Source organism: Anopheles coluzzii, chromosome 3 (genome assembly GCF_943734685.1).
Source record: "Anopheles coluzzii chromosome 3, AcolN3, whole genome shotgun sequence".
Classification (NCBI taxonomy): domain Eukaryota; kingdom Metazoa; phylum Arthropoda; class Insecta; order Diptera; family Culicidae; genus Anopheles; species Anopheles coluzzii.
Genome location: NC_064671.1, coordinates 7530293 through 7550648, shown reverse-complemented (window position 1 = coordinate 7550648; position 20356 = coordinate 7530293). Strand labels below are relative to the sequence as shown.

The 20356-nt window shown below is 51.0% G+C and overlaps 4 protein-coding genes across 6 annotated transcripts; 3 read left to right on the top strand and 1 right to left on the bottom strand.

Annotated features, from left to right (window-relative positions):
• The first annotated feature begins 1097 nt into the window (after positions 1-1097).
• Positions 1098-5213, top strand: LOC120956705 (ATP-dependent DNA/RNA helicase DHX36). Its single transcript, XM_040378396.2, has 5 exons — positions 1098-1262; positions 1336-4085; positions 4156-4305; positions 4368-4496; positions 4567-5213. Exons 1-5 carry the CDS (start codon positions 1206-1208, stop codon positions 4634-4636), a joined length of 3156 nt encoding a protein of 1051 aa, XP_040234330.2. The 5' UTR covers positions 1098-1205; the 3' UTR covers positions 4637-5213.
• Positions 5214-5452: 239 nt separating this feature from the next.
• On the top strand, positions 5453-7843 carry LOC120956707 (uncharacterized). Its single transcript, XM_040378399.2, has 5 exons — positions 5453-6296; positions 6590-6730; positions 6811-6996; positions 7070-7247; positions 7342-7843. The coding sequence occupies exons 1-5, from the start codon at positions 6086-6088 to the stop codon at positions 7739-7741; spliced, it is 1116 nt and encodes a 371-aa protein (XP_040234333.2). The 5' UTR covers positions 5453-6085; the 3' UTR covers positions 7742-7843.
• Positions 7844-8116: 273 nt separating this feature from the next.
• Positions 8117-11723, top strand: LOC120956706 (G-protein coupled receptor 143-like). Its single transcript, XM_040378397.2, has 5 exons — positions 8117-9045; positions 9988-10409; positions 10513-10840; positions 10910-11020; positions 11100-11723. The coding sequence occupies exons 1-5, from the start codon at positions 8896-8898 to the stop codon at positions 11253-11255; spliced, it is 1167 nt and encodes a 388-aa protein (XP_040234331.1). The 5' UTR covers positions 8117-8895; the 3' UTR covers positions 11256-11723.
• LOC120956560 (THO complex subunit 2) lies at positions 11707-20237 on the bottom strand. 3 transcript variants are annotated; one of them, XM_040378109.2, is made up of 13 exons: positions 20077-20237; positions 19426-19591; positions 19102-19361; positions 18638-19022; positions 17673-18575; positions 16865-17599; positions 16198-16791; positions 15492-16113; positions 15001-15414; positions 14568-14717; positions 14449-14489; positions 13116-13268; positions 11707-13021 (listed from the first exon to the last, which is right to left on the bottom strand). In XM_040378109.2, exons 1-13 carry the CDS (start codon positions 20127-20129, stop codon positions 12668-12670), a joined length of 4830 nt encoding a protein of 1609 aa, XP_040234043.2. In that variant the 5' UTR covers positions 20130-20237; the 3' UTR covers positions 11707-12667. The 3 variants fall into 3 exon arrangements, with proteins under 3 accessions (XP_040234043.2, XP_040234041.2, XP_040234042.2); XM_040378107.2 differs by having other exon boundaries at positions 11707-13024; positions 20077-20236; XM_040378108.2 differs by having other exon boundaries at positions 11707-13024; positions 15001-15411; positions 20077-20236.
• Positions 20238-20356: the final 119 nt, after the last annotated feature.

Below are 20356 nucleotides of genomic sequence, written 5' to 3'. Positions count from 1 at the left end.
TAACATTGGAGTTTAGTATTTTAAACAATCGTATTGCCGTTCTAGTTCTAGCGATACATAACTTCAATGCAAAACCATACAACAGTACAGAGGGTGTTTGGATTTGAATTTATCGTACATTTTTGTTTAGGAGAATTTGCTGCTTGGGTCATATTTTGACAGCTCAGTGAGGGATACAGTTCCGATCCGCACGGAATGATCGATTCCGCGGTGACGCTCATCACTACCATTTTTTGTAAGGAGAAGACAGACGCTTCGTGAACTCGAGACGAGAAAGTCGTACTTGTGCGCAACACTTAAACACCACGGATTTGTTCAGCCTTTTTTCTTTAACTTCACTAAAACATGTAATTTTGTAACACAACGTAGGACTAAAATAAAAACTAGCAAACGTAATCAAACCCGTCTAAACAGAGGGAATGAGAAAGCTCTCCTTCAAGCGAGACAGCTCCACTAGTTGAATATCCCACCAACAGATAGCGCCACCAGCTTTTTGCTAGTTTTAGAATACATCAGTCGTTCACCGTGTGCCAAACGAAGTCTTTCTATATTCCGTTTAGGTAGAGAGCTTGAGTCGTTTAGAGCCCATTTAGTGGTCGTTTAGTGGATTTGTGGCACTTGGGACTTCAACCGCAACAGCCTTTGGAATTCACACGCATACGTAAACAAAAGATCGAATCTCCTCCAGTCATTTTGAATTCATTTTTCTACTGCACGACTTTCAAATCGTTCGGGATAAGCCCAACTGTATACTATACTCACTTTGCTAGGATAGCTACAGAAATCTGGCCACACTGTGCGAAACAGCAAACCGTCAAATCGAATGTCGACTCAGGAGCGTTTATGTCGACTCTACAGCGGAGTTGAATTTAACATCAATTTTAACAGACATTTGCGAACTTAAATTACAATAATCACTTGCTCCAATTTGTTCAATATACTTGAAGAAGTTTAGTGAGCTACCAACAAGGCTAAGATTAGGACTTTTGTTAAATATTCAAATGCTGCTTGTATTGTTGACCTCAGCAGAATCGTATTCATTGCCGCAGTAGCTCAATTTGCTTGTTGGGCACATGTCAGCTGTCAAATTAATGCAAAATCACAACAAACAGCCCCCTTCAAAACCCGGCAAATAAGCAAATAGCGCACGAAACACCACATTTCGCACCCCTTTTTCGCGTGGAAAACGTTTGAACGCTTTTGTAATGTCCGACGCTGAAGACTCGCTGGAAGAGAAACTACGCAAATTTCGTCTCTGGAAGGTAAACGGTGCTTTTCTCTCTGTGCTGCTCAAACATAAACCAAGCCACATCTTGTTGCCCCGTTTTGTTGCAGGAAGCTTCAGCGGAGGGTGGCAGCATTTCGTTCAACTCAAATGAATCAGCGGCATCTGGCCCAACAATGGATAGCTTCAGCAGTAGCAGCGGCAGCTCGCAACGGAAAGCTCCCTCACACCTGCGTGGCCGCGCCAAGGGATTGTTTTACCGCGATCAGGGACGCCGTAACAGACAGCAGCAGGGGTCACAGGACGGGGAACCTTCGTCGAGCTACGGGGGTGACGAACGGCACAAAGATTTGCAACGCTGCAAGGCACAGGAACGGTCCAGCTACGAGGCCAACGAATCGGGCAGTTCCGGCCGGTTCCGGCGCTACCAGGATCAGCGGGACGTGCGGTTGGAAGATCAGGCGGAAGAGCGCCGGCCGCCGAATTTGCGTGGCAAAGCCCTGGGGCTGTACTATCGCGACCGCCAGACGGCCCAGAAGCGGCAACGGGAGAAGCGTGACGCCGTGGACATTACGCTGCCCCGCTGGCAGATACAGGAGATACGCAACAACCTGCAGATGCACCGCGGTATCGAGCAGAGCGACATTTACCGGGAGTTTGCCGAGAATGAAAACATGCGGTCGGTGTTTAGGAACGAGTATTTGCGCGTGATCAGCAAAACGTTGCAGGAATCGATGGTGGAAGCAGTGGCGAGGAGGGAGAATTCATCCGGCTCGGCGTACGAACCGGGATTGTTGGATGAAGAGCTGCTAGAACAGCACGACCGAACCGTTCGCTCGATACATCCGTTGAGTGAGTTCCGGCGGCGGCTTCCGGCGTACCAATCGCGCACCACGATCCTCGATATGATCGAGCGCAATCAGGTGATACTGATAAAGGGTGAAACGGGCAGCGGTAAAACGACCCAGGTGCCTCAGTACATCCTCGAGGAAGCTTCGGCCTGTGGCCGGGGTGCACGGTGTCGGATTCTGTGCACACAACCACGCCGCATATCGGCCATTACGCTTGCGCGGCGTGTGGCGGAAGAGCGAAACGAGCGGTTGGGCAACTCGGTCGGCTACCAGATCCGGCTGGAAGCGGAAAGGCCACGGCAGGCCGGGGGTAGTATCATGTTCTGTACGACCGGCATCGTGTTGACGATCATGCAGTCCGATCCACTGCTGAGCGAGTACACGCATCTCGTGCTGGACGAGATACACGAGCGGGACGTTATCACGGATCTGCTGCTGGCCATCATTCGGATGGTGTTGCCGTACCGGAAAGATCTGCGCGTAATACTGATGAGCGCAACGCTGACGGCGGAAACGTTCTCGCAGTACTTCCACAACTGTCCGACGGTGGAGATCCGTGGCATCACATACCCGGTGACGGAGTACTATCTGGAGGACATTCTGGACGAGCTGAAGTTTTACACCTTTGAGGACAAGTACGGGCAAAAGTCACACTTTAGGGGAAGGGGGCGGCAGGACGATCCATTCCAGGCGATGATTGAACCGTACTGCAGTGAGATTCGTGGCCGCTATCCGGCACCTGTCCTGCGGGCGCTGCAAAATCCCGGCAGCGAGTCCAACCAGAACGAATTGATCGTGGAGCTGCTTTACTACATCACGTGCTCGAAACCGGACGGTGCGATTTTAGTGTTTCTCCCGAGCTACATGCAAATTACCAACGTGTACAAGATGATCAACGAACATCCGCATCTCTCCAAAGCGCGTCTACTCGTTTCGCCGCTCCACTCGAAACTTCCCACCAGGGAGCAGACGGCTGTGTTCGATCGTCCACCGGACGGTGTGCGCAAGATCATCCTCTCCACGAACATTGCCGAAACGTCCATCACGATCGACGACATCGTGTACGTGGTGAATGCGGGCCGGCACAAGCTAAACCGGTACGAAAATGGCGTTTCCGTGCTGCGCGACGAATGGATCTCGGTGTCGAACGAAATCCAACGCAAAGGACGGGCGGGCCGTGTACGGGAAGGCATTTGCTACCATCTGTACAGCCGAGGGCGCAAGCGTACCTTCCAGGAGAACGTTGAGCCGGAAATCGTGCGTGTTGCGCTGGAGGAAGTGATACTGCAAATAAAAATCCTGCAGCTCGGTGAAGCACGTGCCTTTATGGCGCATCTGCTGGACAAACCGAGTGACGGCATTATCGAATCGTCGCTGGAGCTGCTCAACCGACTGAATGCGATCGACGATGAGCAGAAGCTGACACCGCTCGGGTTCCATCTGGCCCGGCTGCCGATGGATCCGCGCACCGGCAAGATGATACTGCTCGCGTCCATCTTTAGCTGCATCGATCCGATCACCTCGATTGCGGCCAGCCTCACGTTCAAGACGGCCTTCTACCGGCCGCTCGGGAAGGAGAAGGAAGTCGATCGGATAAAGCGCAAGTTTGCGCAGGACTCGGCGAGCGATCACATTATGCTCGCGAACGTGATCGCCGAGTGGCGCGAGCAGCCGAACAAGGGGAGCTTCTGCGGGCGACATTTCCTGAACGGTGCCACGCTGCAGCAGCTGGCCAACATGAAGGAACAGTTTGCCGAGTATCTGCATACGGCCAAGTTTACGGCGGTGGCACGCTCGGACGCGGGACCGAACAATCGCCATGCGGGCAATTTGGAGCTGCTGCGCGCGATCGTTGGGGCGGGCCTGTACCCGAACGTGGCGTTTGTGCGGAAGGTGATCCGATCGCGGAACAGTCCCGATGGGCGCCCGATCCTGAACATTGAAGGGTTGGGACGGGCGGAGATACATCCTGGGTCGGTCAATGGAAATCGGGGCGTGTTTCATTCGAAGTAAGTGGGTCGGTGGGTTGAGATGGGACTTGGGATTTGGAATTAATTTTGGGTTTGCTGTTATTTACAGTTTCGTCGTTTATTACGACATGCAAAAGATTAACGCACTGACGATCTTCGACACGACGGTTGTGAATCCTTTTCCACTCCTGTTCTTTGGCGACTGTCACGTGGAAACGGAAAACGATCACGAACTAATCTCCATCGCCGGCCATTACTGGTAGGAATTGGAAAGAATGGTTTTAAAATTTCGCCTTTCTCATTAATCCATTTTCTTTGCAGCCTAAAGTGTGACAAGGATACGTACAACCTAATACAGGACCTTCGTACCGGCTTCAATCTGTTCCTGCAGAAGCAAATCTGCTCCCCGTCGCCGGTTGATTGGAGCTCGCGCGAAGGCGAACTGTTGCGGTGAGTGAAGCTGTGATCCGCTTTTTTTTACTATTTTCGTTATTTACTGATCCCTTTTTTGCCACTTTAGAGCCATCATTAGACTGATTACTATCGACTGCAAGTTTGAGGACGATTTCGACGATGGCGACTCAGACTGATACAACTGCAAGGATGCTCGCAGCAAGGTGCCACGTTTCAACTCCACCGTTTAAAACGCTTTCCGTTCCTCTCGTTCGAAAAAAATCCCTAACAGACCTTAACGCGGAAATCTAGCAAGGATTAGAACGATTAAAGTGCGTCTCCGCACTCGGCATATTGTTCTAAAGTGGAAAATAGTTGACTATTTTCAGTCTCTAAATAGAGCAAGGGGAAAGCGAACGAAACGATGGAATGGGGGAGGCAATTACTATGCGGATGCGGATTAGGTTGCGGTCGTTCTTGCCATCCTACCATCCAGCATGAGAGCATTGGCATTGCGGCCTAGGCAGCCCGCTTCAGTCTAGACCCATTTGTTTTGCTTTGTGTGTACGGTCGGTGTCGGATGCTGGCTTGAAACCGGTGGCAATAATCCTTTTTTGTCTGTTTTGTTTGCTCAATTCTCACTTTCTCTAATGAGTTTTCACGCTTTTGAACGTTAAATTGAGAGCGTAAAATGAATGAAAATGCAAAGTAAAACTACAAACAACGGTCATATTAAATATCCTAATAGAATAAACAGTATAATAAATTATTCAACAAATAAATCCAACCTTATAAAAGAGTCATTTTTAGTTCGAAAGAAACACGAAGAATGAACAACAAACCGACCGACATAAGACGTCATTCACATATTCCCATTTATAGTAAACCGCAAACCAATCCGGCGAATGATGAGAATTAATTTGTCCATTTTTCTTGATGACCCTGATTGATTTCCACATGACCAGATGTGATGAGATTTGAATTTCTCCGGAACTGTAACATGCATTCCACTTCCGGAAGAGTCAACGAACACAGCAAAGGGGTTTGGAAGGCAGACGGGCACAGGAAGTCACAGACAGCACGATATAATTGGAACCAGAGGCCGAAATGTTTCGGTGTAGGCGAAAATGAAAACTAAGCATTCCCCGGAATATATCCTCCCCAGCATCTCCACACCACAAGCAGAAAAGCCGGTGGTCGATTGCTTTCCTATTATCCGGGGTGGATTTAGGCTAATCCGGGAAATAAATTTTTATTTCCTTTCCGTTCCTTTCCTTTCCACTCGTGCGTTGACGTTGCTTGCGACGCAAGCGAAACACAGCGCCTCCCCCTGTGTTTGCGTGTCTTGTGGCGTACACACGCAGGACGACGACGGGTCGAAGCATCCGCGAGAGCATCCTTTGGTGCGCGTACGCATGCTCTCGCATGCCACACAGCTCCTCTTCGGTAGAAACCATTTGGTAAAAGGACCGTTGAATTGAACCGCAGGCTCGCATTCCGTCGTCTGTTGTCTGGCGTTATGGACGTTCGAGCTGGTTGGTGGCAAAAGTCTTGATAAATTTCGTGTTTTGTTCAAAATTTGTGTCTGTGTTGGTGCCTTTAAAGTGTACAAAAACCCATAAAAAGCGTAAGAACGTGTCCAAAAAATGGTCGTTCTAGTGCTGATGCTACTGGCACTTACCGCTGGCACAGCCCAGGCCGGTGGTACACTCCAGCAACGCGACTCCTGGAAGGGAATGGAACGTGAACTAGCACCGGACGCACTGTTAGTTCGGCTAGACCGCCTAGTGAACGTTTGTGTGGCGAACTATGAAGATCTTACCACGGATCTCCTATTAGGCATCGCGATCGCTAATGGTTAGTGTTGATTGTAAATTATTTGAAATTTTTAAATTTAAAATCCCCAGCAAAGAAAAGGGACGTCCAAAAAGACGCACTTTCACACTCCACTCTCCCTTCTGCGAATGACGACTGCGTGCCTCTTTTTGGGGCGAGGGAAGGAAGGCCGTCCTGCCTAAGCTCACCTAATCCTCCGCATCGTTCCATTCCATTTGTCGCTAATTAAATGGCAATTGAAATGGAGAGAGTGCAAAAGGAAAGGAAAACAAAAAAGGACCACATCACACACAATCTTCTCATTTTCTTTATAGCACAACTGAGGACCATTCTGAAGCAAGGACCGCTCCCAGAACCGCAGCGCCAGTTTGTGGAATCGTTGGCAAAAAAGTGTGACTTTGTCGAGAGCCGCATCGAAAGCATCTTTAACTTCCCGAGCGGTGCCAATGCCGTCGGTAAGCGTTAGTTCCGAATGAGTTCCTTTCGAATGGGTCTTGGAATTCTGAGGGTTTTTTATGGGGTGTTCTTTTTGCAGTGTCCAAGTTGCTGATAGACTCTGAATTTTGGGAGTCAAAAGATGAGCCTAAGAGTGGAGCATTTAAAGACCAATTGAGAAGCAGAAGACGTCGCAGCCAGTTGTTGATGGATGATGACCCACAGGCCCTGATGGAGAGCTACCTGGAGGCGATCGATGCGGGAGGACCTAGTGAACTTCAATCAGGTCAGTGTCTCATCTCAATGCTTCGTACTATTTAATGGTTTAAATTCAATTCAATTCCCCCTTTTTCTTACAGACGAATGCCTCTCCGAGCTGCTCGTAAACGAGTCCGAAAACGAGTTCAACTCCACGGCCAACAGCAACAGCACCCCCAATAGTGCGCCACCGCCCGCCAAACGGCTAATCCTTAGCCGCGAGTGTAGTGCCGCCATGTCGCTACGCAAACGCTCCTACGGCTACCATTTGACCCATAAGTAAGTCTCTGCCTATGCGAGGTCTTGACACGCATTAACACACTTCTACCTTCCCAACCCTGCCATTATCATTCCACGCCACTGAACGCTCCAGATTACTCTTCTACATCGTGCTCGCCCGGCAGCGGTTTGCGAATGTGGACCGTGCGTTCGTCGCCGACGGCCAGCGGACGCTCTGCGAGCAGATACTGCACGAGTCGGACCTGATCGCACGGTTCGATTTCCCCGATCTGTTTCGCGATCTCTTCATGGAGCAGGTGTTGCTGTGCGCGTTAGCCGATGCACCATTGCTGGAGTTCACCAACCCGGCCTGGCTGGGGGCCATCGTGAGCTGGCAGAATGGGGAAGGCTGCTTCAAGTATTACGGAGAGGAGGGCGATGGTGTGATAGGCCCGAACGCACTAATCACACACTGTTCCACGCATATGAGTGGTGTTGGGGCGGCCCTGCTTGGACTGTTTGCAAGGCTTCAGCTGGTTCAGCAACGGGAGTGAAGATGAATTGCCCCCGGGCCGGGTCTGTCCAAAACGCGTAACGATTGCCTCTTTCTCTGTGTGCGTGAATGTGTCTATGAATAAACGTGTGTCTAATCCGAATGTCTCTTTACGATGATTAATAAACCGCCACGCAGTGGCACCGGTGAGTTAATCGTAACTCGATACAACGAAGTACGAAGGAAAGCCACAAAATCTTCACTTTCCCTCCTTCATCCAGGGCCCCAAGGCTTCCCTGTAGCATAGCTCTCTGTCTCTCACTGCATGGTGTAAACCGCCCCCCATAGGCAGTTCAACCTAACTCGGTGTCTTTGAAGGGCTTCATGGCGCGCAGGCAAGAAACGCCGAACCTCACTCTATGTGTGTGCATCGCAAGAGACCGCCTTTAGTCACCCTTTTCAGCTCGTACTGGCAAGACCTGGGCAGACTTGGGAGTACGGGCCTGCGCGTCTAGGTGTCATCTCGTGCTCGACCCAACGGCAAACGGCTTGTAATGCCGGCTTCTTATCAGTGATTTACAGCACCCCAACCGAACGCGCGCTTACACACACCATGCTCTCTCGAGGGCATGATATTACGTCCAGTGTCACGGGAACGAACACCCCAGAATGGGGTTGAGTGTGATAGGAAAAAGGGCTAGTAGGTGGATAAGATACAATCAGTTTGAACTTCTTGCCAATTCTGCTTGTCAGTGGCAACAAGACATCATCAGAGAGCGGCATTGGAATAACTCTTCTTTACTCTTCCGCCGCGAATCCGATGCGGGCCAATGCGCCGCCCAGTCTTACCACCCCATTATCAGTCATCTTAGAACTCGTGCATTGCATGATCACGTCAAGCGTAAGGATTGGAAAGGGAGAGAGATTGATAAAGAGCGCAATCCGCGCTTTTTTATGCATCCTGAGCTACTCCCCTCACTTCAGTGAATTAGTCGTTTTTTGGTGTACTGTACCTCCAACTATAAGGCTTTTTTTTCGGGAGTGGCCGAAACAAGTGATAACCAGTGAGTCTTGTGCTGTGTGCTTCAAGCATCATCTTGATCATCATTCCATCAAAATGTCCAAGACGATCCCGAGCACCAGTAGTGCCAGTGCGTCCAACCAAGTTGGTTGATTTGTCACCATTTGTCGTCGGATTGGTTCGAAACTTCGGAAATGGCAGACCCAACGATACAGACGTTCTGCTGCCACAACCGGATACGATCACCGCCCGCCATCAAGCTGATGTCCGAGTTCGATACGGACGGGTACATCGTGGTGTGCTTGGTATCGTCCATATTCGGAATAGCCGGTGCCGTCTATCAGGTAACGTACGCAAGTTCTCAGGGATATCGTGAGCATCCGGACACAGTTTGAAAGGGGGTATATTATGAATAGAAAGCATAAGTGTATATGTGGCTTTGGTGGTGCCTTGAGGAAGCTCTCCAAGTGCACCGTGTACCACACGTTTCGATTTTCGGCTCACTGTGCATCAAAGGACCGGAAAATGGGGGGAAAAGCGCACAAACAAAAGCGGACCTGCAATAGATAGGAAGTGCCGGTGACTTGCATATGACACTGTGCTTGTTATTTTGGTCCCACAAACCCGTTTTTCTCCGAGGTCATTCGCACCACCACGGTGGGCCTTATCGGACCTGAGCTTATCTTTCAAACGTACAAGATCTCTTCGTCACGCGATCACGCCAAGATCTCGTATTTACCTGCACAAATGCCTTACAGATCTCGTTGAAGCATGCTTCCCCTTTCGGCTTGAATCACGATCAAGATCAGGCAGTCCAGTTTTTGATATTTTTTCCACATCCTCAGCCACAGCCCAAAGCTTATCACATGTATAATACGGTTGGTTTGAGCAGCTTCTCGAGGAACGATTTTAATTCAAGCGCATTTCCTGCACAAATCACCGTTCTACCGTACAGCCACCACCGCCCATTATCAGCTTAAGGGGTCCAACGGTATTCGGTGGAGCAGAAATTAAATAAACAAAAAACAATTTTTCTCTTCCTGGTACGTCTGAGACTCTTCTCTTTCACCTATCTCTCTCTCACACAGAGAGGAATTGACCTACGGTACTAGGCCTTTTTTTGTCTGTCCGAGCTTATTACATAGTCGATTAGAAAGGTTTCCATTAGATCATCCCTTTGACGTAATTAATCTTGCTCTGCTTTGGGGAGGTTAGCCACGATAAGGCACTTTTCTACCAATTAAAACGCTTATGCATTCTCCATACCACTCCACTCCCTCATCCAGATCTGGATCCGACACGAGGACGGACCCAGCCATCATGCCGTCCGGCGAAGACGGGGCGGTGAGCTGACCCTATCGAGCCAAAACTTGGGCCGCCAGATCATCGTATGGTTGGCGGTGGCTGATCTCTGTGCCTCGTTGGGTGTCTTCCTGCGTTCAGCACTGTGGAAGTACATCAAGGATGTCCTTCCTCCGGACAGCGATGTGGACGACACTACCAACGTGATCTTCTGTGCAGTTTCGTCCGCCTGGATACAGTACTTTTACATGTGCACCTGGCTGTGGACACTCTGCTATGCGATCAACGTACGGAGGCAGCTGAGTGGGGCACGGTACGCACTGCGAACGTACCACTACTATGTGTGGAGCATATCGGCACTGCTAACCGGGATTGGGCTGACCGTACTCTACGTACCGGATGCAGAGTAAGTGATCTTTCTTGTGCAATCAAACACTTGATCACTAATCGATCTTCTTTATCTCTCTCTCTCTCTCTCTCTCTCTCTCTCTCTCTCTCTTCCAAAAAAGCTGCCACAATGTTCACGACATGACAACGGCGTACATGCGCATCCTTCCCAACTACGTGATGACGTACGGTCCGATGATTGCCGTGATGGTTGCCAACCCCATCCTCTACTATCAAGCATCGCGGGAGGTAGATCGGCAGCTGCTCGCCCGCTTCAGCCAAATGTCCAACACGGAGCGAGACTTGATGACCAAGTTTAAGCTTAAGTTCTCGCTCATCAATCTCGTGTTCTACATCTGCTGGTTGCCGAATCTGGTGAACGGCATTGTGCTGTGGACGATGTGGTACAGCTTGCCCTTCCCGATGGTGATCACCGTGTGGTACATTATGGTGGGTAGATCGAGGTTCAAGGTACAAACGAAGAAGAGTTACTAAGAGCTGCTACTTACCCTTTTGCAGGCCATCACGAACCCTCTGCAGGCGTTCTTCAACTCGCTCGTCTACCAGAGATGGAACTGTCGGTGGCGGTTGCGGCGTCAGGCGAGCACTGATTCCAGTGCGGAGCTTCGGGTGAGTAGAAGTAGATACCGCGCAGACGGTGTGACACTCTTAAACAATCAATTCTTCACCGCTTAATTCCACTTCACAGCGCCGCAATCGTACCTCGATGGTCTGTAACGAAGGTACACCGTTACTGCAGGCAAAAACTGAATCGCCCTCCGCATCGAACCTGCACCTGAATCAACCATCGGTCGACTTAAACCCAAAACCGACCCGCAGCATCAACGCCTGCACGCTCGTGTGACGCCGTGTTTGCTACTTGTTAAACACAACTAATGGAAAGCAAGATAACTTCCACTGCTATTATGGATCGATGGGAAGTAGCAGCGGTTTTATGCAGCTGCTGTGGCGTCACTGGTTGCAGCGGGAAGGCATCAGCACACTGGAACACACTGATCTTGCTGTCGACGGGAAGTTCGCACTGTTCCCCGGCGCTAGGATGTTTTATCTTAAGGAACTAGTTTAGTTTAGGGCCAAGACTCGCGTAGTGAGCTATTACGGTAGTTTTATAATTAACTCGCAAATCTCAACACTTCACAACTATTCGGTAGAACCGATAACTAAATAGGCTGCAAAAAGGCCATAAGCTCAAGTTTAGGTGTACGAGATTGCATACTATTTTTAAAAAAACAAGCACGCACTTAAAGACCCCTTACACCGAGAGTAGATACCAAATAAAATCGAAAACAATCGGCTTTACGCTAATACAAGAGCTCCCTCCCGTGGTTTATGGGTTTTATTTGTTTTTTTAAGTTCTAACGTTCCGATTTCTGACATCGTTATATCGGCTAGGGCTTAAACTATACAGATTTCCTTTCCGTGATTACTTCTCTCTGTGTTGGTGTGTAGTGTATGTGTGTATTCGTAACAAACTGGAGTTGCTAAAGTTTACACAACTCAGGAGGTAAAGACTGGTAATAGTTCTTCCCTGAACAGATTACACACGCGCTTATACAGCACGTGGCGATCGACCAATAATTAAAAGCACGGCTGAGGATCAATTCAAATACGTAGAGAGGTTTGAGTTTATTCCCCTCTCTCTCTCTCTTTTTCTCTTCATAATCGGTGTAATTTTTGCGCTATCTAGTAGCTATCTGGCTTAACCTAACTGAGCACTACCCACGCTCTCCTAAACATCCGAATGCACATGAACACTGTAGCTGAACTGTATAGGTTGTAAATCTTGTCCCGGCTGTAAATCGGAACGTGTAATTCCTGTCGTGTCGGATCGTGGCATCAAAATCAACAAAATGCTTCAGCAAAAAATCAAGAGCAAAAAGGGGAGGAAAGGGAAATAAAGGGAAATTGTGTGTCCTTTGTAATACAATGTACTAAACCTACAGCCACAACCACACAACACAGAACAAGAGCTGAAGAAGAGATCCCAAAATAGGGTCCACTGTAAAGGACTCATTACCGTGTACCTGTGTGTATCTGATTACGTCTATTTGTGTATGTGTGTGTGTCCGTGTGTGATCGCTATTATGTTTTCTATTCTTTAAAAATAGTTATTTTCCTCATTTTACTCGCTGTGGAGTTTGTTTTTACAATCAACTAACAACTCTCTCTCTCTCTCTCTCTCTCTCTCTCTCTCTTTCTCTCTCTCTCTCTCTTTCTCTCTCTCTCTCTCTCTCTTTACCTTTGTCTCTAATTCTCTTAATGGCCCGAGCGGGTACGGGAAGTCTTCGTAAAGTACTGCTTCTCGCCCCGATCCAGCCCGCGATCGTGTGACCGTTCGCGATAATCGTCGGCACAGTAGGGTGGCGACGATGGATGATAGGCGGGCGAACGACAGTTTGATGGCGACGATGGATTATAGGAGGGCGAACACGGAGCCATGCCGAGATGATGATGGTGGTGCTTTTCCCGGTGCGAGGACGATATCGGCGATAGGTGCCGCAGATCGCGATCGTTGTCACCGTTCTGGTGGGAGAGCAGCTTGCTGCTCGATTTTTCCTCCTCCCGGCGGAGCCGTTTGTCCGCCAGCAGCGTATCCTCGGAATTGCGATCCTGCTGGAAAGTCAATAGAGGAAGTTCAAATTAATTAGCGTCAAACTGATGGACGGAGGCGTGTACCACAATTGGATAGTAATATGATATGTACCCGCTTTCGGCCCAGCTTGCGCTCCTTGCGCAGTTCCTTCTCCTCGTCAGTCTTGTCGCGCTTGTCCTTCGTTTTGCTGCTGCGCTCCTTCTTCGACTCGGACAGTAGCTGCTGATTGGAGCTGCTGGAGCTGGCACCCTCATTGTGCTTGCTCTGGGTGAGTGGTAGAGAGATAGGACAAGAAGGGGCGATTAATAATGAAATCCTTGCAAGCACACTTATCCCACCGCAAATACTTCTCCCGTCTTGATGTTTCGTCTCGTTCGCAACTGATCAGTAGAGCAAAAGGGATTCAAGCGCTCTGGGATTGACCGGTTTTTTTTAAAACCGCCCTGTTCCCACGTGTCACGTGTAGTGAGAAGGACAGTGGGAGTGTCAGTGGGAGTTAAGGTATCCGATAGCCGGGCCCGATTAGGAGAGTATTAGCGTGTCCACCGTTATTAAAAGCCAAATTTTTAGAACTGAAAACTATTGCATTTAAAAAACGATCGTTCTCCCTCCCGTTGAACTTCAACCGTTGTTCAACTCAATCCTTTCCTAGGATATCCCGGCAAAGATGAAAGTATAATTGTTTTGATGAAGTGTCCTGCACACACTATACATACCTCTGTTTTCCGTTGGCATGATTTTTGTTGTAACCAGTTTACACAACGACCTGTTGCACTTTTCTATCTCACTTTGGTCACTGCGGTGTCTGGTGGTACCAAAAAACCCGGTCGAACACAAGAGCTAGTTCTTGTTTCTTGATTGTCTTCAACAGAAACCCCACGCAGTCGCGATTGTCCCTGTGTTGCATTTTGATTTACTCGTCGGGCAGGGTGTGTCGGTCGCTGTGTAGAAGACATCTTGCTCGATTCTCGATCACCAGCAGCCTTTTCATTTCCAAAAAACCTCAACACGGGAAACGCAAACGACCATCCTTTGGGGTGCTTAGCAGTGACTCTTCCTCCATCTCGGCGCAATGCCCTTGATGGGAGCGGTATTCGACAAGTGTTGATCCCAAAACAGCGCGTGGCCTTACGAAGTATGACAAATCCCCGCAACGATCAACCGCACATCAAAAAACCCCTCTCTCTTAGTGCCGTGTTCCGTATTTTAACAATTCATTTGTTCCTTGCTCGACTATTGCACGACACCATCAATACTACACCAATCAAAACAGCGACCCTCTAACGGAAGAATGTCCCACCATCGGTTGCGTTGACATTCTTCTGCTTTCCAGAAGCGCCTGGACATGTTGGGCCATCCTTGTTTGCCAACCTTTCGAGTTTGCGAAGAGACACCATCCGGACGGTCCTTATTACCGACCGTGCCACGCCTCCAGTATACTAACCTTCGAGGAGCTAGAGCCTTCTAGCTTGCGGCGTTTCATCTCTGGAAATGGTGGAAGATGAGAAAGGGCATATGAGAAAAGGAACAGTTGGTAGTTATGTTTCACCGCACTAAACGTACCTCTATCGTGCTCCGGTGGGCGTCGGGTGCTGCTGCTGTGCTGCTGTTCGTTGCTGGAATTGGACACCGAGCTCAGGTCCCGTTCGCTGCGATCCCTTGGCGGTAGGTCCCGTGTGCTGGCCCTCGATTCACGCTCGTGCTCGTAATGGTCTGCGAAATGGGAAGATTATCATGAACTCTTCTCTCACACTCTCTCATCCTCTCTCACACTCTCTCTCTCTCACTCTCTCTCTCTCTCACTCTCTCTCTCTCTCTCTCTTAGTCTCTCTCTCACTCTCTCTCACTCTCTCTCACTCTCTCATTCTCACTCTCACTCACTCTCTCACCCTCTCTCACCCTCTCTCACACTCTTTCATCCTCTCCCATCCTCTCTCATCCTCTCTCACATTCTCTCATCCTCTCTCACACTCTCACTCTTCTACCCTTTACATACCTCGCTTATCGCGCCGCTTTTCCTTCTCCCGCTTACGATCCGACGCGAGTGCTGCGGCGGCAGCTGCCGCTTCCTCCCGCTCCCGTTCCTTCTCCCGCGCACGCTCCTCGCGCTTGATCTCTTTGGAGGATTTTTCGCGCGACGTCGAAACGGACGACTCCCGGTTCGTTGACGAGGAGCTGGCAGTGTCGCGCGAACCGGACGATGATGATGGTTCCTTCTTTATCGCGTCTGCTCCGCGCTCGCTTCCCGCACCGAGGCTACCGTTCGCGTTTGAGCCCACCGAGCCGGACGATGAGGATGAGACCGCATTTCCACCCGTGGTACCGTTCCCGATCGATGATCCTGAATTGCTCGAGCCTCCTCCTCCTCCTCCGCCTCCTGTTCCACTGGTTTGCCTTGTACTTTGTCCTGCTAGAAAGAAAATATTTTGATTTATTACTCGATTCTTAGCCCAATAACTCGCTCTCTACAAAAAAAAAAATGCCTACCTTTCACATCGCTACCATTAACTGACGCCTTTGCTCCCTGCTGCTGCTGCTGCTGATCGCTCGCGACCGTTGCTGTCGCTGTAGTGGCCGCTGCCGATTTAAACGTCTTCTCCGGCACCTGATGGAAATCGGATTCCAGCATCATCTGGCTCGCCTTTGCCTTCAGCTGCCCGATGTAGCTCGATGCCAGTACGAACAGATCCTGCCGCTGGTTCTTCTCCTCCTCGCGTACCTTCTCCACTTTCTTCTCCAGGATCTGGGACAGCTTGGTCAGCACGGGGAAGTGGGGCAGTATGCGCATCAGTATGATGAGCGAGTTGCGGATCTGCATGTAGTCCTTCGAGTCCAGACAGAACACCATCGCCTTCGTGATCTTGTAGTGCCACTTGTGGCACACGTGCCGATAGTTCTCGTAGTTCACGTGATCGATCGCTTCCGAGTACTGATTGCTGACGCGGAACTTGGTCACGAAGCCGGGATAGTTGGCGCACTCCTTGTTGAACGTCGCCTCGTCCGAGTGCCAGCGCATCACCGTCTCGAGCATCGCGCACAGGAACCGTCCGTACCGGGTGGCCTCGTTCTCGGTGCAGGAAGTGACGGAGTAGGTAATATCGCAGAATATCTGTGCAAAAAGAGACATTAAAATGGATAAGTGTAACCATCCAGTGTTTCTACAGCTTCACCTTCCACAATCAAACACACATACCCGATCGTAACAGAGCAGCGTGGAAAAGTTGGCCGTCTTTAGATTGTGGATGGTGTGCACAAACTTTGCACAGTAGATCGCATCCAGCGCAGTGAACGTGCAGCGCGGAAACAAACACAGCTGCAAGAACTGTGTGATGGTTTCGTTTTTGGCCGATTTGGCCGACCGCGACAGGAACCAGTAGTCCTTCTCGTTCGTCAGCCGGTGCATGATCTTGTCCACGTGCTCCTGCTGCTTCTTCCGCTCGTCCTGCAGCTTGTCCATCAGCGCCACGTACCGTTCCTGCTCCTTCTTGTTCTTTGAAGCGTTCTGCTCCTTCGACTCCATCACCGCCATCGAGAGTTGCTTCAGCTTGCTAATTTCCCGCTGATAGCTCTCCATCGGTACCTGCAGATCGTACATCGACAGCGACCAGAAGCTGACCAGGAACTGGGGACTGATGTCTTCCCAAATTTTGGGCGGATGCAGCGGTCGCACCGACTCGATTACCGGATTCATCACGTGGGCCGTTGCCTCGAGGTATTTGGCCATCTTTTGCGAGGTGGAAAGCTTCTTCCCGTTCGGTTCCGCCTTACGCAGCTGGTCGTACTTTTGCTACAAAGAAAGAGGAACAAAGCGACATTTTCATAACGATTTGAGGCAACGTGGTGTTGGTGACACGCCTTACATTGATTGCGTGCGAAAACATGGGACGCGCGAGGAAAAACGCCACATCCGAGTGTATGTGATACTTCTGCAGCATGTTGTGTATGGTCGGTAACCGCTCCACGTACTCCTCCACCGAGTAGGTCGACCCGAGAAACGTCCCAAACTGTACCAGCGTGTCCTGGCACTGGTCGTACAGCTTGCCCACCAGCTTCAGATGGCTCTGGGCCGTCTCGCGGTAAATCACGCAGTGCTTTTGCTGCGCAATCAGCAAACACAGCGCCACCGCCAGATCGTTGCTCGCCAGCGCCTCCTTCAGCCGCTGCGACGACTTTTTCGTGTTGCGCACCTGGCTAAAGTAGCCGGCCTCGCCGCGCAACAGCTCCCCGCCGCACATGGCCTGCAGCTGCTCGTTCGTCATCTCTTCCGCCGCCTCGATGCCGGCCATCTTCTGTACCACCTCCTTCAGGATGAGCAGGTCCAGGCTTTTGTGGGACTTGAGCTGGTTCGCCACGTACTGCAGCAGCCCGCTCAGCTCGATGTTGTACTTCTTGTAGATCGCACCGCAGAAGTTGGCCAAGCTTTGCAGCCACAGCGAGATGCTGGTGCCATCGTTCTGCATCGGATTCCGGTCGACCTGCTCGAGCGCCTCGATCAGACAGTACCCGAGCACGTCGTACGAGAGCGAGGTGAGATACTTGAGCGAATCCACGACCGGCGCAATCAGATTGTCATAGATCTGTATTTGCAGTAGAATCTACGAGACAGAGACGAATAACGTTAGCAGTTAGTAGTAGTTAGGGGAGCAAAAGCCCCATCACCCCACTTACATATTCAAACAGAAAGCCCGGCGAACAGTGGCTCAGCTTGCCGATCAGCCTGCCCACCGGTTTGCTGTTCTCCTTGCTGACCCGCTTCATCAGCGCTTTGATCTGCTTCTGCGCCGTGCCGCGCCGGTGTATCAGCTGCGGCTGCAGCTGAAACGTATCGTTCTTCCAGCGCGCGTACAAGCTGTACCGATACTGGTACGGGTACAGCTTCACGATCGACCAAATCTCCTCCGCCACGCAGCAGTTGCAGTCCATGTACGCGAGCGACGGCAGCACGGCCGCATCCAACAGCGACAGGATGTCGTAGTACAGCTGCTCGTGCTCCGTCAGCGTACTCCCCGCTCCCGGGCTGGGTGGATTCAGCGGATCCACATTCATATCGGTCAGTATGACGCGCATCAGGCGCAACAGTTTGTACAGCAGCACGGAATCGTAGTGCAGCGAAGGGCCGAGCGCAACAAACATCGGGAACGCGTGCAGCCGCAGCTTGGTCAGCGAGGTGACCGGCGGTGGGGCCAGTTTGTTCAGCACGCCGTACATCGAGATGGCGCGCCCCTTGATGTTGGCCGGCAGCGCACACTTGAGCCGGTACACCGGCTCGATGATCATGTGCAGCAGCCGGCAGAGGGCCCGCGCGATCGGCTCGTGCACCATGACCGACTGGTCCGGCAGCTTGCGGATCAGCTGCTGGGCCGTGTTCCAGTCGCCGATCGTAAGCAGCGCCTCGCACAGGCCCCACTTCTGGTTGAGGGCGTACTTTTCCGGCGCCGTCTCGAACTCGGGCTCCTGCTCCGGCTCCTTGTCCTTGTTCGTGAGGATAACGTTCAGCTTGCGCACGTACTCCTTCGCCTGCGCGATTTCCGCCTCCCAGTCCGCCACGATCGATTTGTCCGGTGGATTTAACTGCAAAACGGGGACATTAACATGGGAGGAACCATTTTGCAAGCAAACAACCAATGACCTACCCAAGCGTAAATATCGTCCAGCTTGATGACACCGTGCTGGAGCAGCAGTGCGGTGACCTTAAACAGTGACCCCGGCGTCTGCGCGTCCGCAAAGTATCGATACTTGTACCCGAGCACCTCGCAGATGATGTTACCGTCGTTGATGTACGCCTGCAGCAGTGGAATAAAGATGCGATCCTGCTCGGGCCGCGCCTCGAACGACTCCAGTATGATGTCGAGCACGCGGTTCGGATCGAGATTGAAGCAGCCGATGAGGGATTTGATGATTTCCAGCACGTTCTGTACCGTCATCGTTTCCTGATTGAACTCCTGGTTCAGCTCCGTCATCAGCTTGGCGTACCCTTCGCTTTCCTCGCGAAACAGATTAAACCGGCGCTGTTTGTAGCTGGAAAACCGAAAATAAAACCAAGACATTACACAAATTACAGCCTACGGGATGGGGTTTGGACGCGTAAAGGACTTACTAGAGCTTCGTTTTCACTTTGATAAACCGTGTGTAAAAGCTACGATTCTTGATTGTGCCCACATCCTGCAGCGTGTCGATCTCGAGCCGCTCCTTGAGCAGCTTCTCCGACACGAACCGTTCCGATTCCTTGGCGATGTAGCAAAAATTGGTCCGCTCCTCGCTCGGCGGCGCACCGTCGCCCGAGCCCGCGGTTGCCGTTTCCGCGTCGAATATCCCGAACACGTCCAACAGTATCGACGGCACGTCACTGTGTAGGCTCTGGAAGTGGAAAGCAGCTGCGTGAATCAAGGCTACAGTGTGGGGCCGGCCGCGTGTTACTTACCACCAGCTCTCCGAGCATCTGCAGCACGCTCTCCTTCTTCACCTGCCCGTGGATGCCCCGCGAGACGAGCTCGTAGATTGCTCGGGAGATGCCATTCTTGCGCTCGCCCTTCCCAAACAGTGGACTCTGCTGTTCGTCCTTCAGAAGTCCCTTGCAGTGTTTCAAGCTGGATGGATGGCGCCGTCCATCGGGAACACAGGAACGGTCACATAAACAAAACAACACGAAGAGAACATAGTAATACGCACTGTGTTAGTGAATGGGCAGTGGTTTAGGGAGCAGAGACAGGCGGGGGGCTACTGGTGGGTGGGTAGGGTGGTTTGATGGTGCTGAAGGGAAGGACCGCATCCAGCAGCTATCTAGTGCGCCCGGTCGGTGAGACGTGAGCATTTTTGCGTTCCGCTTGTCCTGAACCCTTTGCAAAAGGGCCGTGGAGGGGAAGCCATTCATTTTGCCGGTTTTAGAAATTCCGCACCATCCGGAGGAGGCAAGCGAATTTCGTCACTTTGACGTTTTCACATGGCGCACATACACACACACACATGCGGAGAGTGAGGGCCTATCTTTTTGCAGTGGCAATGGTTCCACCGACACACGAGCAGATGCACAAGCGATACGGGACGGGCTTGGAGAAAAACGGGGGATATTTACAACTCGGTTTTTCCGCTTCTTTCCCACAGCTTCCAGACTTCGGCGTTGAACATGGTCGTCAGTAGGGTGAAATAACACGCACGACGACTCGGCGACACGGCATCCGTCCACAAGCACTTTGTTTATAAAAATGGCAAATCGGAAAATGGCGTCGATTGTCAAGCGCTCAACCAGGGCGGGCGGCTGTAAACGCGCTTGCGAGTGACAGCTTTGACAGGTACGGTGGGGCACGCATTTTCAAACGCTGTTTATTTTCGTTTCGGTCGGGGACGTGCACAAA

Bases quoted from the DNA above. Each gene is read 5' to 3' on its own strand.
- LOC120956705 (XM_040378396.2), top strand. From the start codon at position 1,206: ATGTCCGACGCTGAAGACTCGCTGGAAGAGAAACTACGCAAATTTCGT. The intron at 4,086-4,155 runs GTAAGTGGGTCG...TGTTATTTACAG, and splicing joins CGGGGCGTGTTTCATTCGAA to TTTCGTCGTTTATTACGACA. The intron at 4,306-4,367 runs GTAGGAATTGGA...TTTTCTTTGCAG, and splicing joins TCCATCGCCGGCCATTACTG to CCTAAAGTGTGACAAGGATA.
- LOC120956707 (XM_040378399.2), top strand. From the start codon at position 6,086: ATGGTCGTTCTAGTGCTGATGCTACTGGCACTTACCGCTGGCACAGCC. The intron at 6,997-7,069 runs GTCAGTGTCTCA...TTTTTCTTACAG, and splicing joins ACCTAGTGAACTTCAATCAG to ACGAATGCCTCTCCGAGCTG. The intron at 7,248-7,341 runs GTAAGTCTCTGC...TGAACGCTCCAG, and splicing joins GGCTACCATTTGACCCATAA to ATTACTCTTCTACATCGTGC.
- LOC120956560 (XM_040378107.2), bottom strand. From the start codon at position 20,129: ATGTTCAACGCCGAAGTCTGGAAGCTGTGGGAAAGAAGCGGAAAAACC. The intron at 15,415-15,491 runs GTAGGCATTTTT...TTTTCTTTCTAG, and splicing joins TAATGGTAGCGATGTGAAAG to CAGGACAAAGTACAAGGCAA. The intron at 13,025-13,115 runs GTACATATCATA...TTGACTTTCCAG, and splicing joins GCAAGCTGGGCCGAAAGCGG to CAGGATCGCAATTCCGAGGA.
- LOC120956706 (XM_040378397.2), top strand. From the start codon at position 8,896: ATGGCAGACCCAACGATACAGACGTTCTGCTGCCACAACCGGATACGA. The intron at 9,046-9,987 runs GTAACGTACGCA...TCCCTCATCCAG, and splicing joins TAGCCGGTGCCGTCTATCAG to ATCTGGATCCGACACGAGGA. The intron at 11,021-11,099 runs GTGAGTAGAAGT...TCCACTTCACAG, and splicing joins ATTCCAGTGCGGAGCTTCGG to CGCCGCAATCGTACCTCGAT.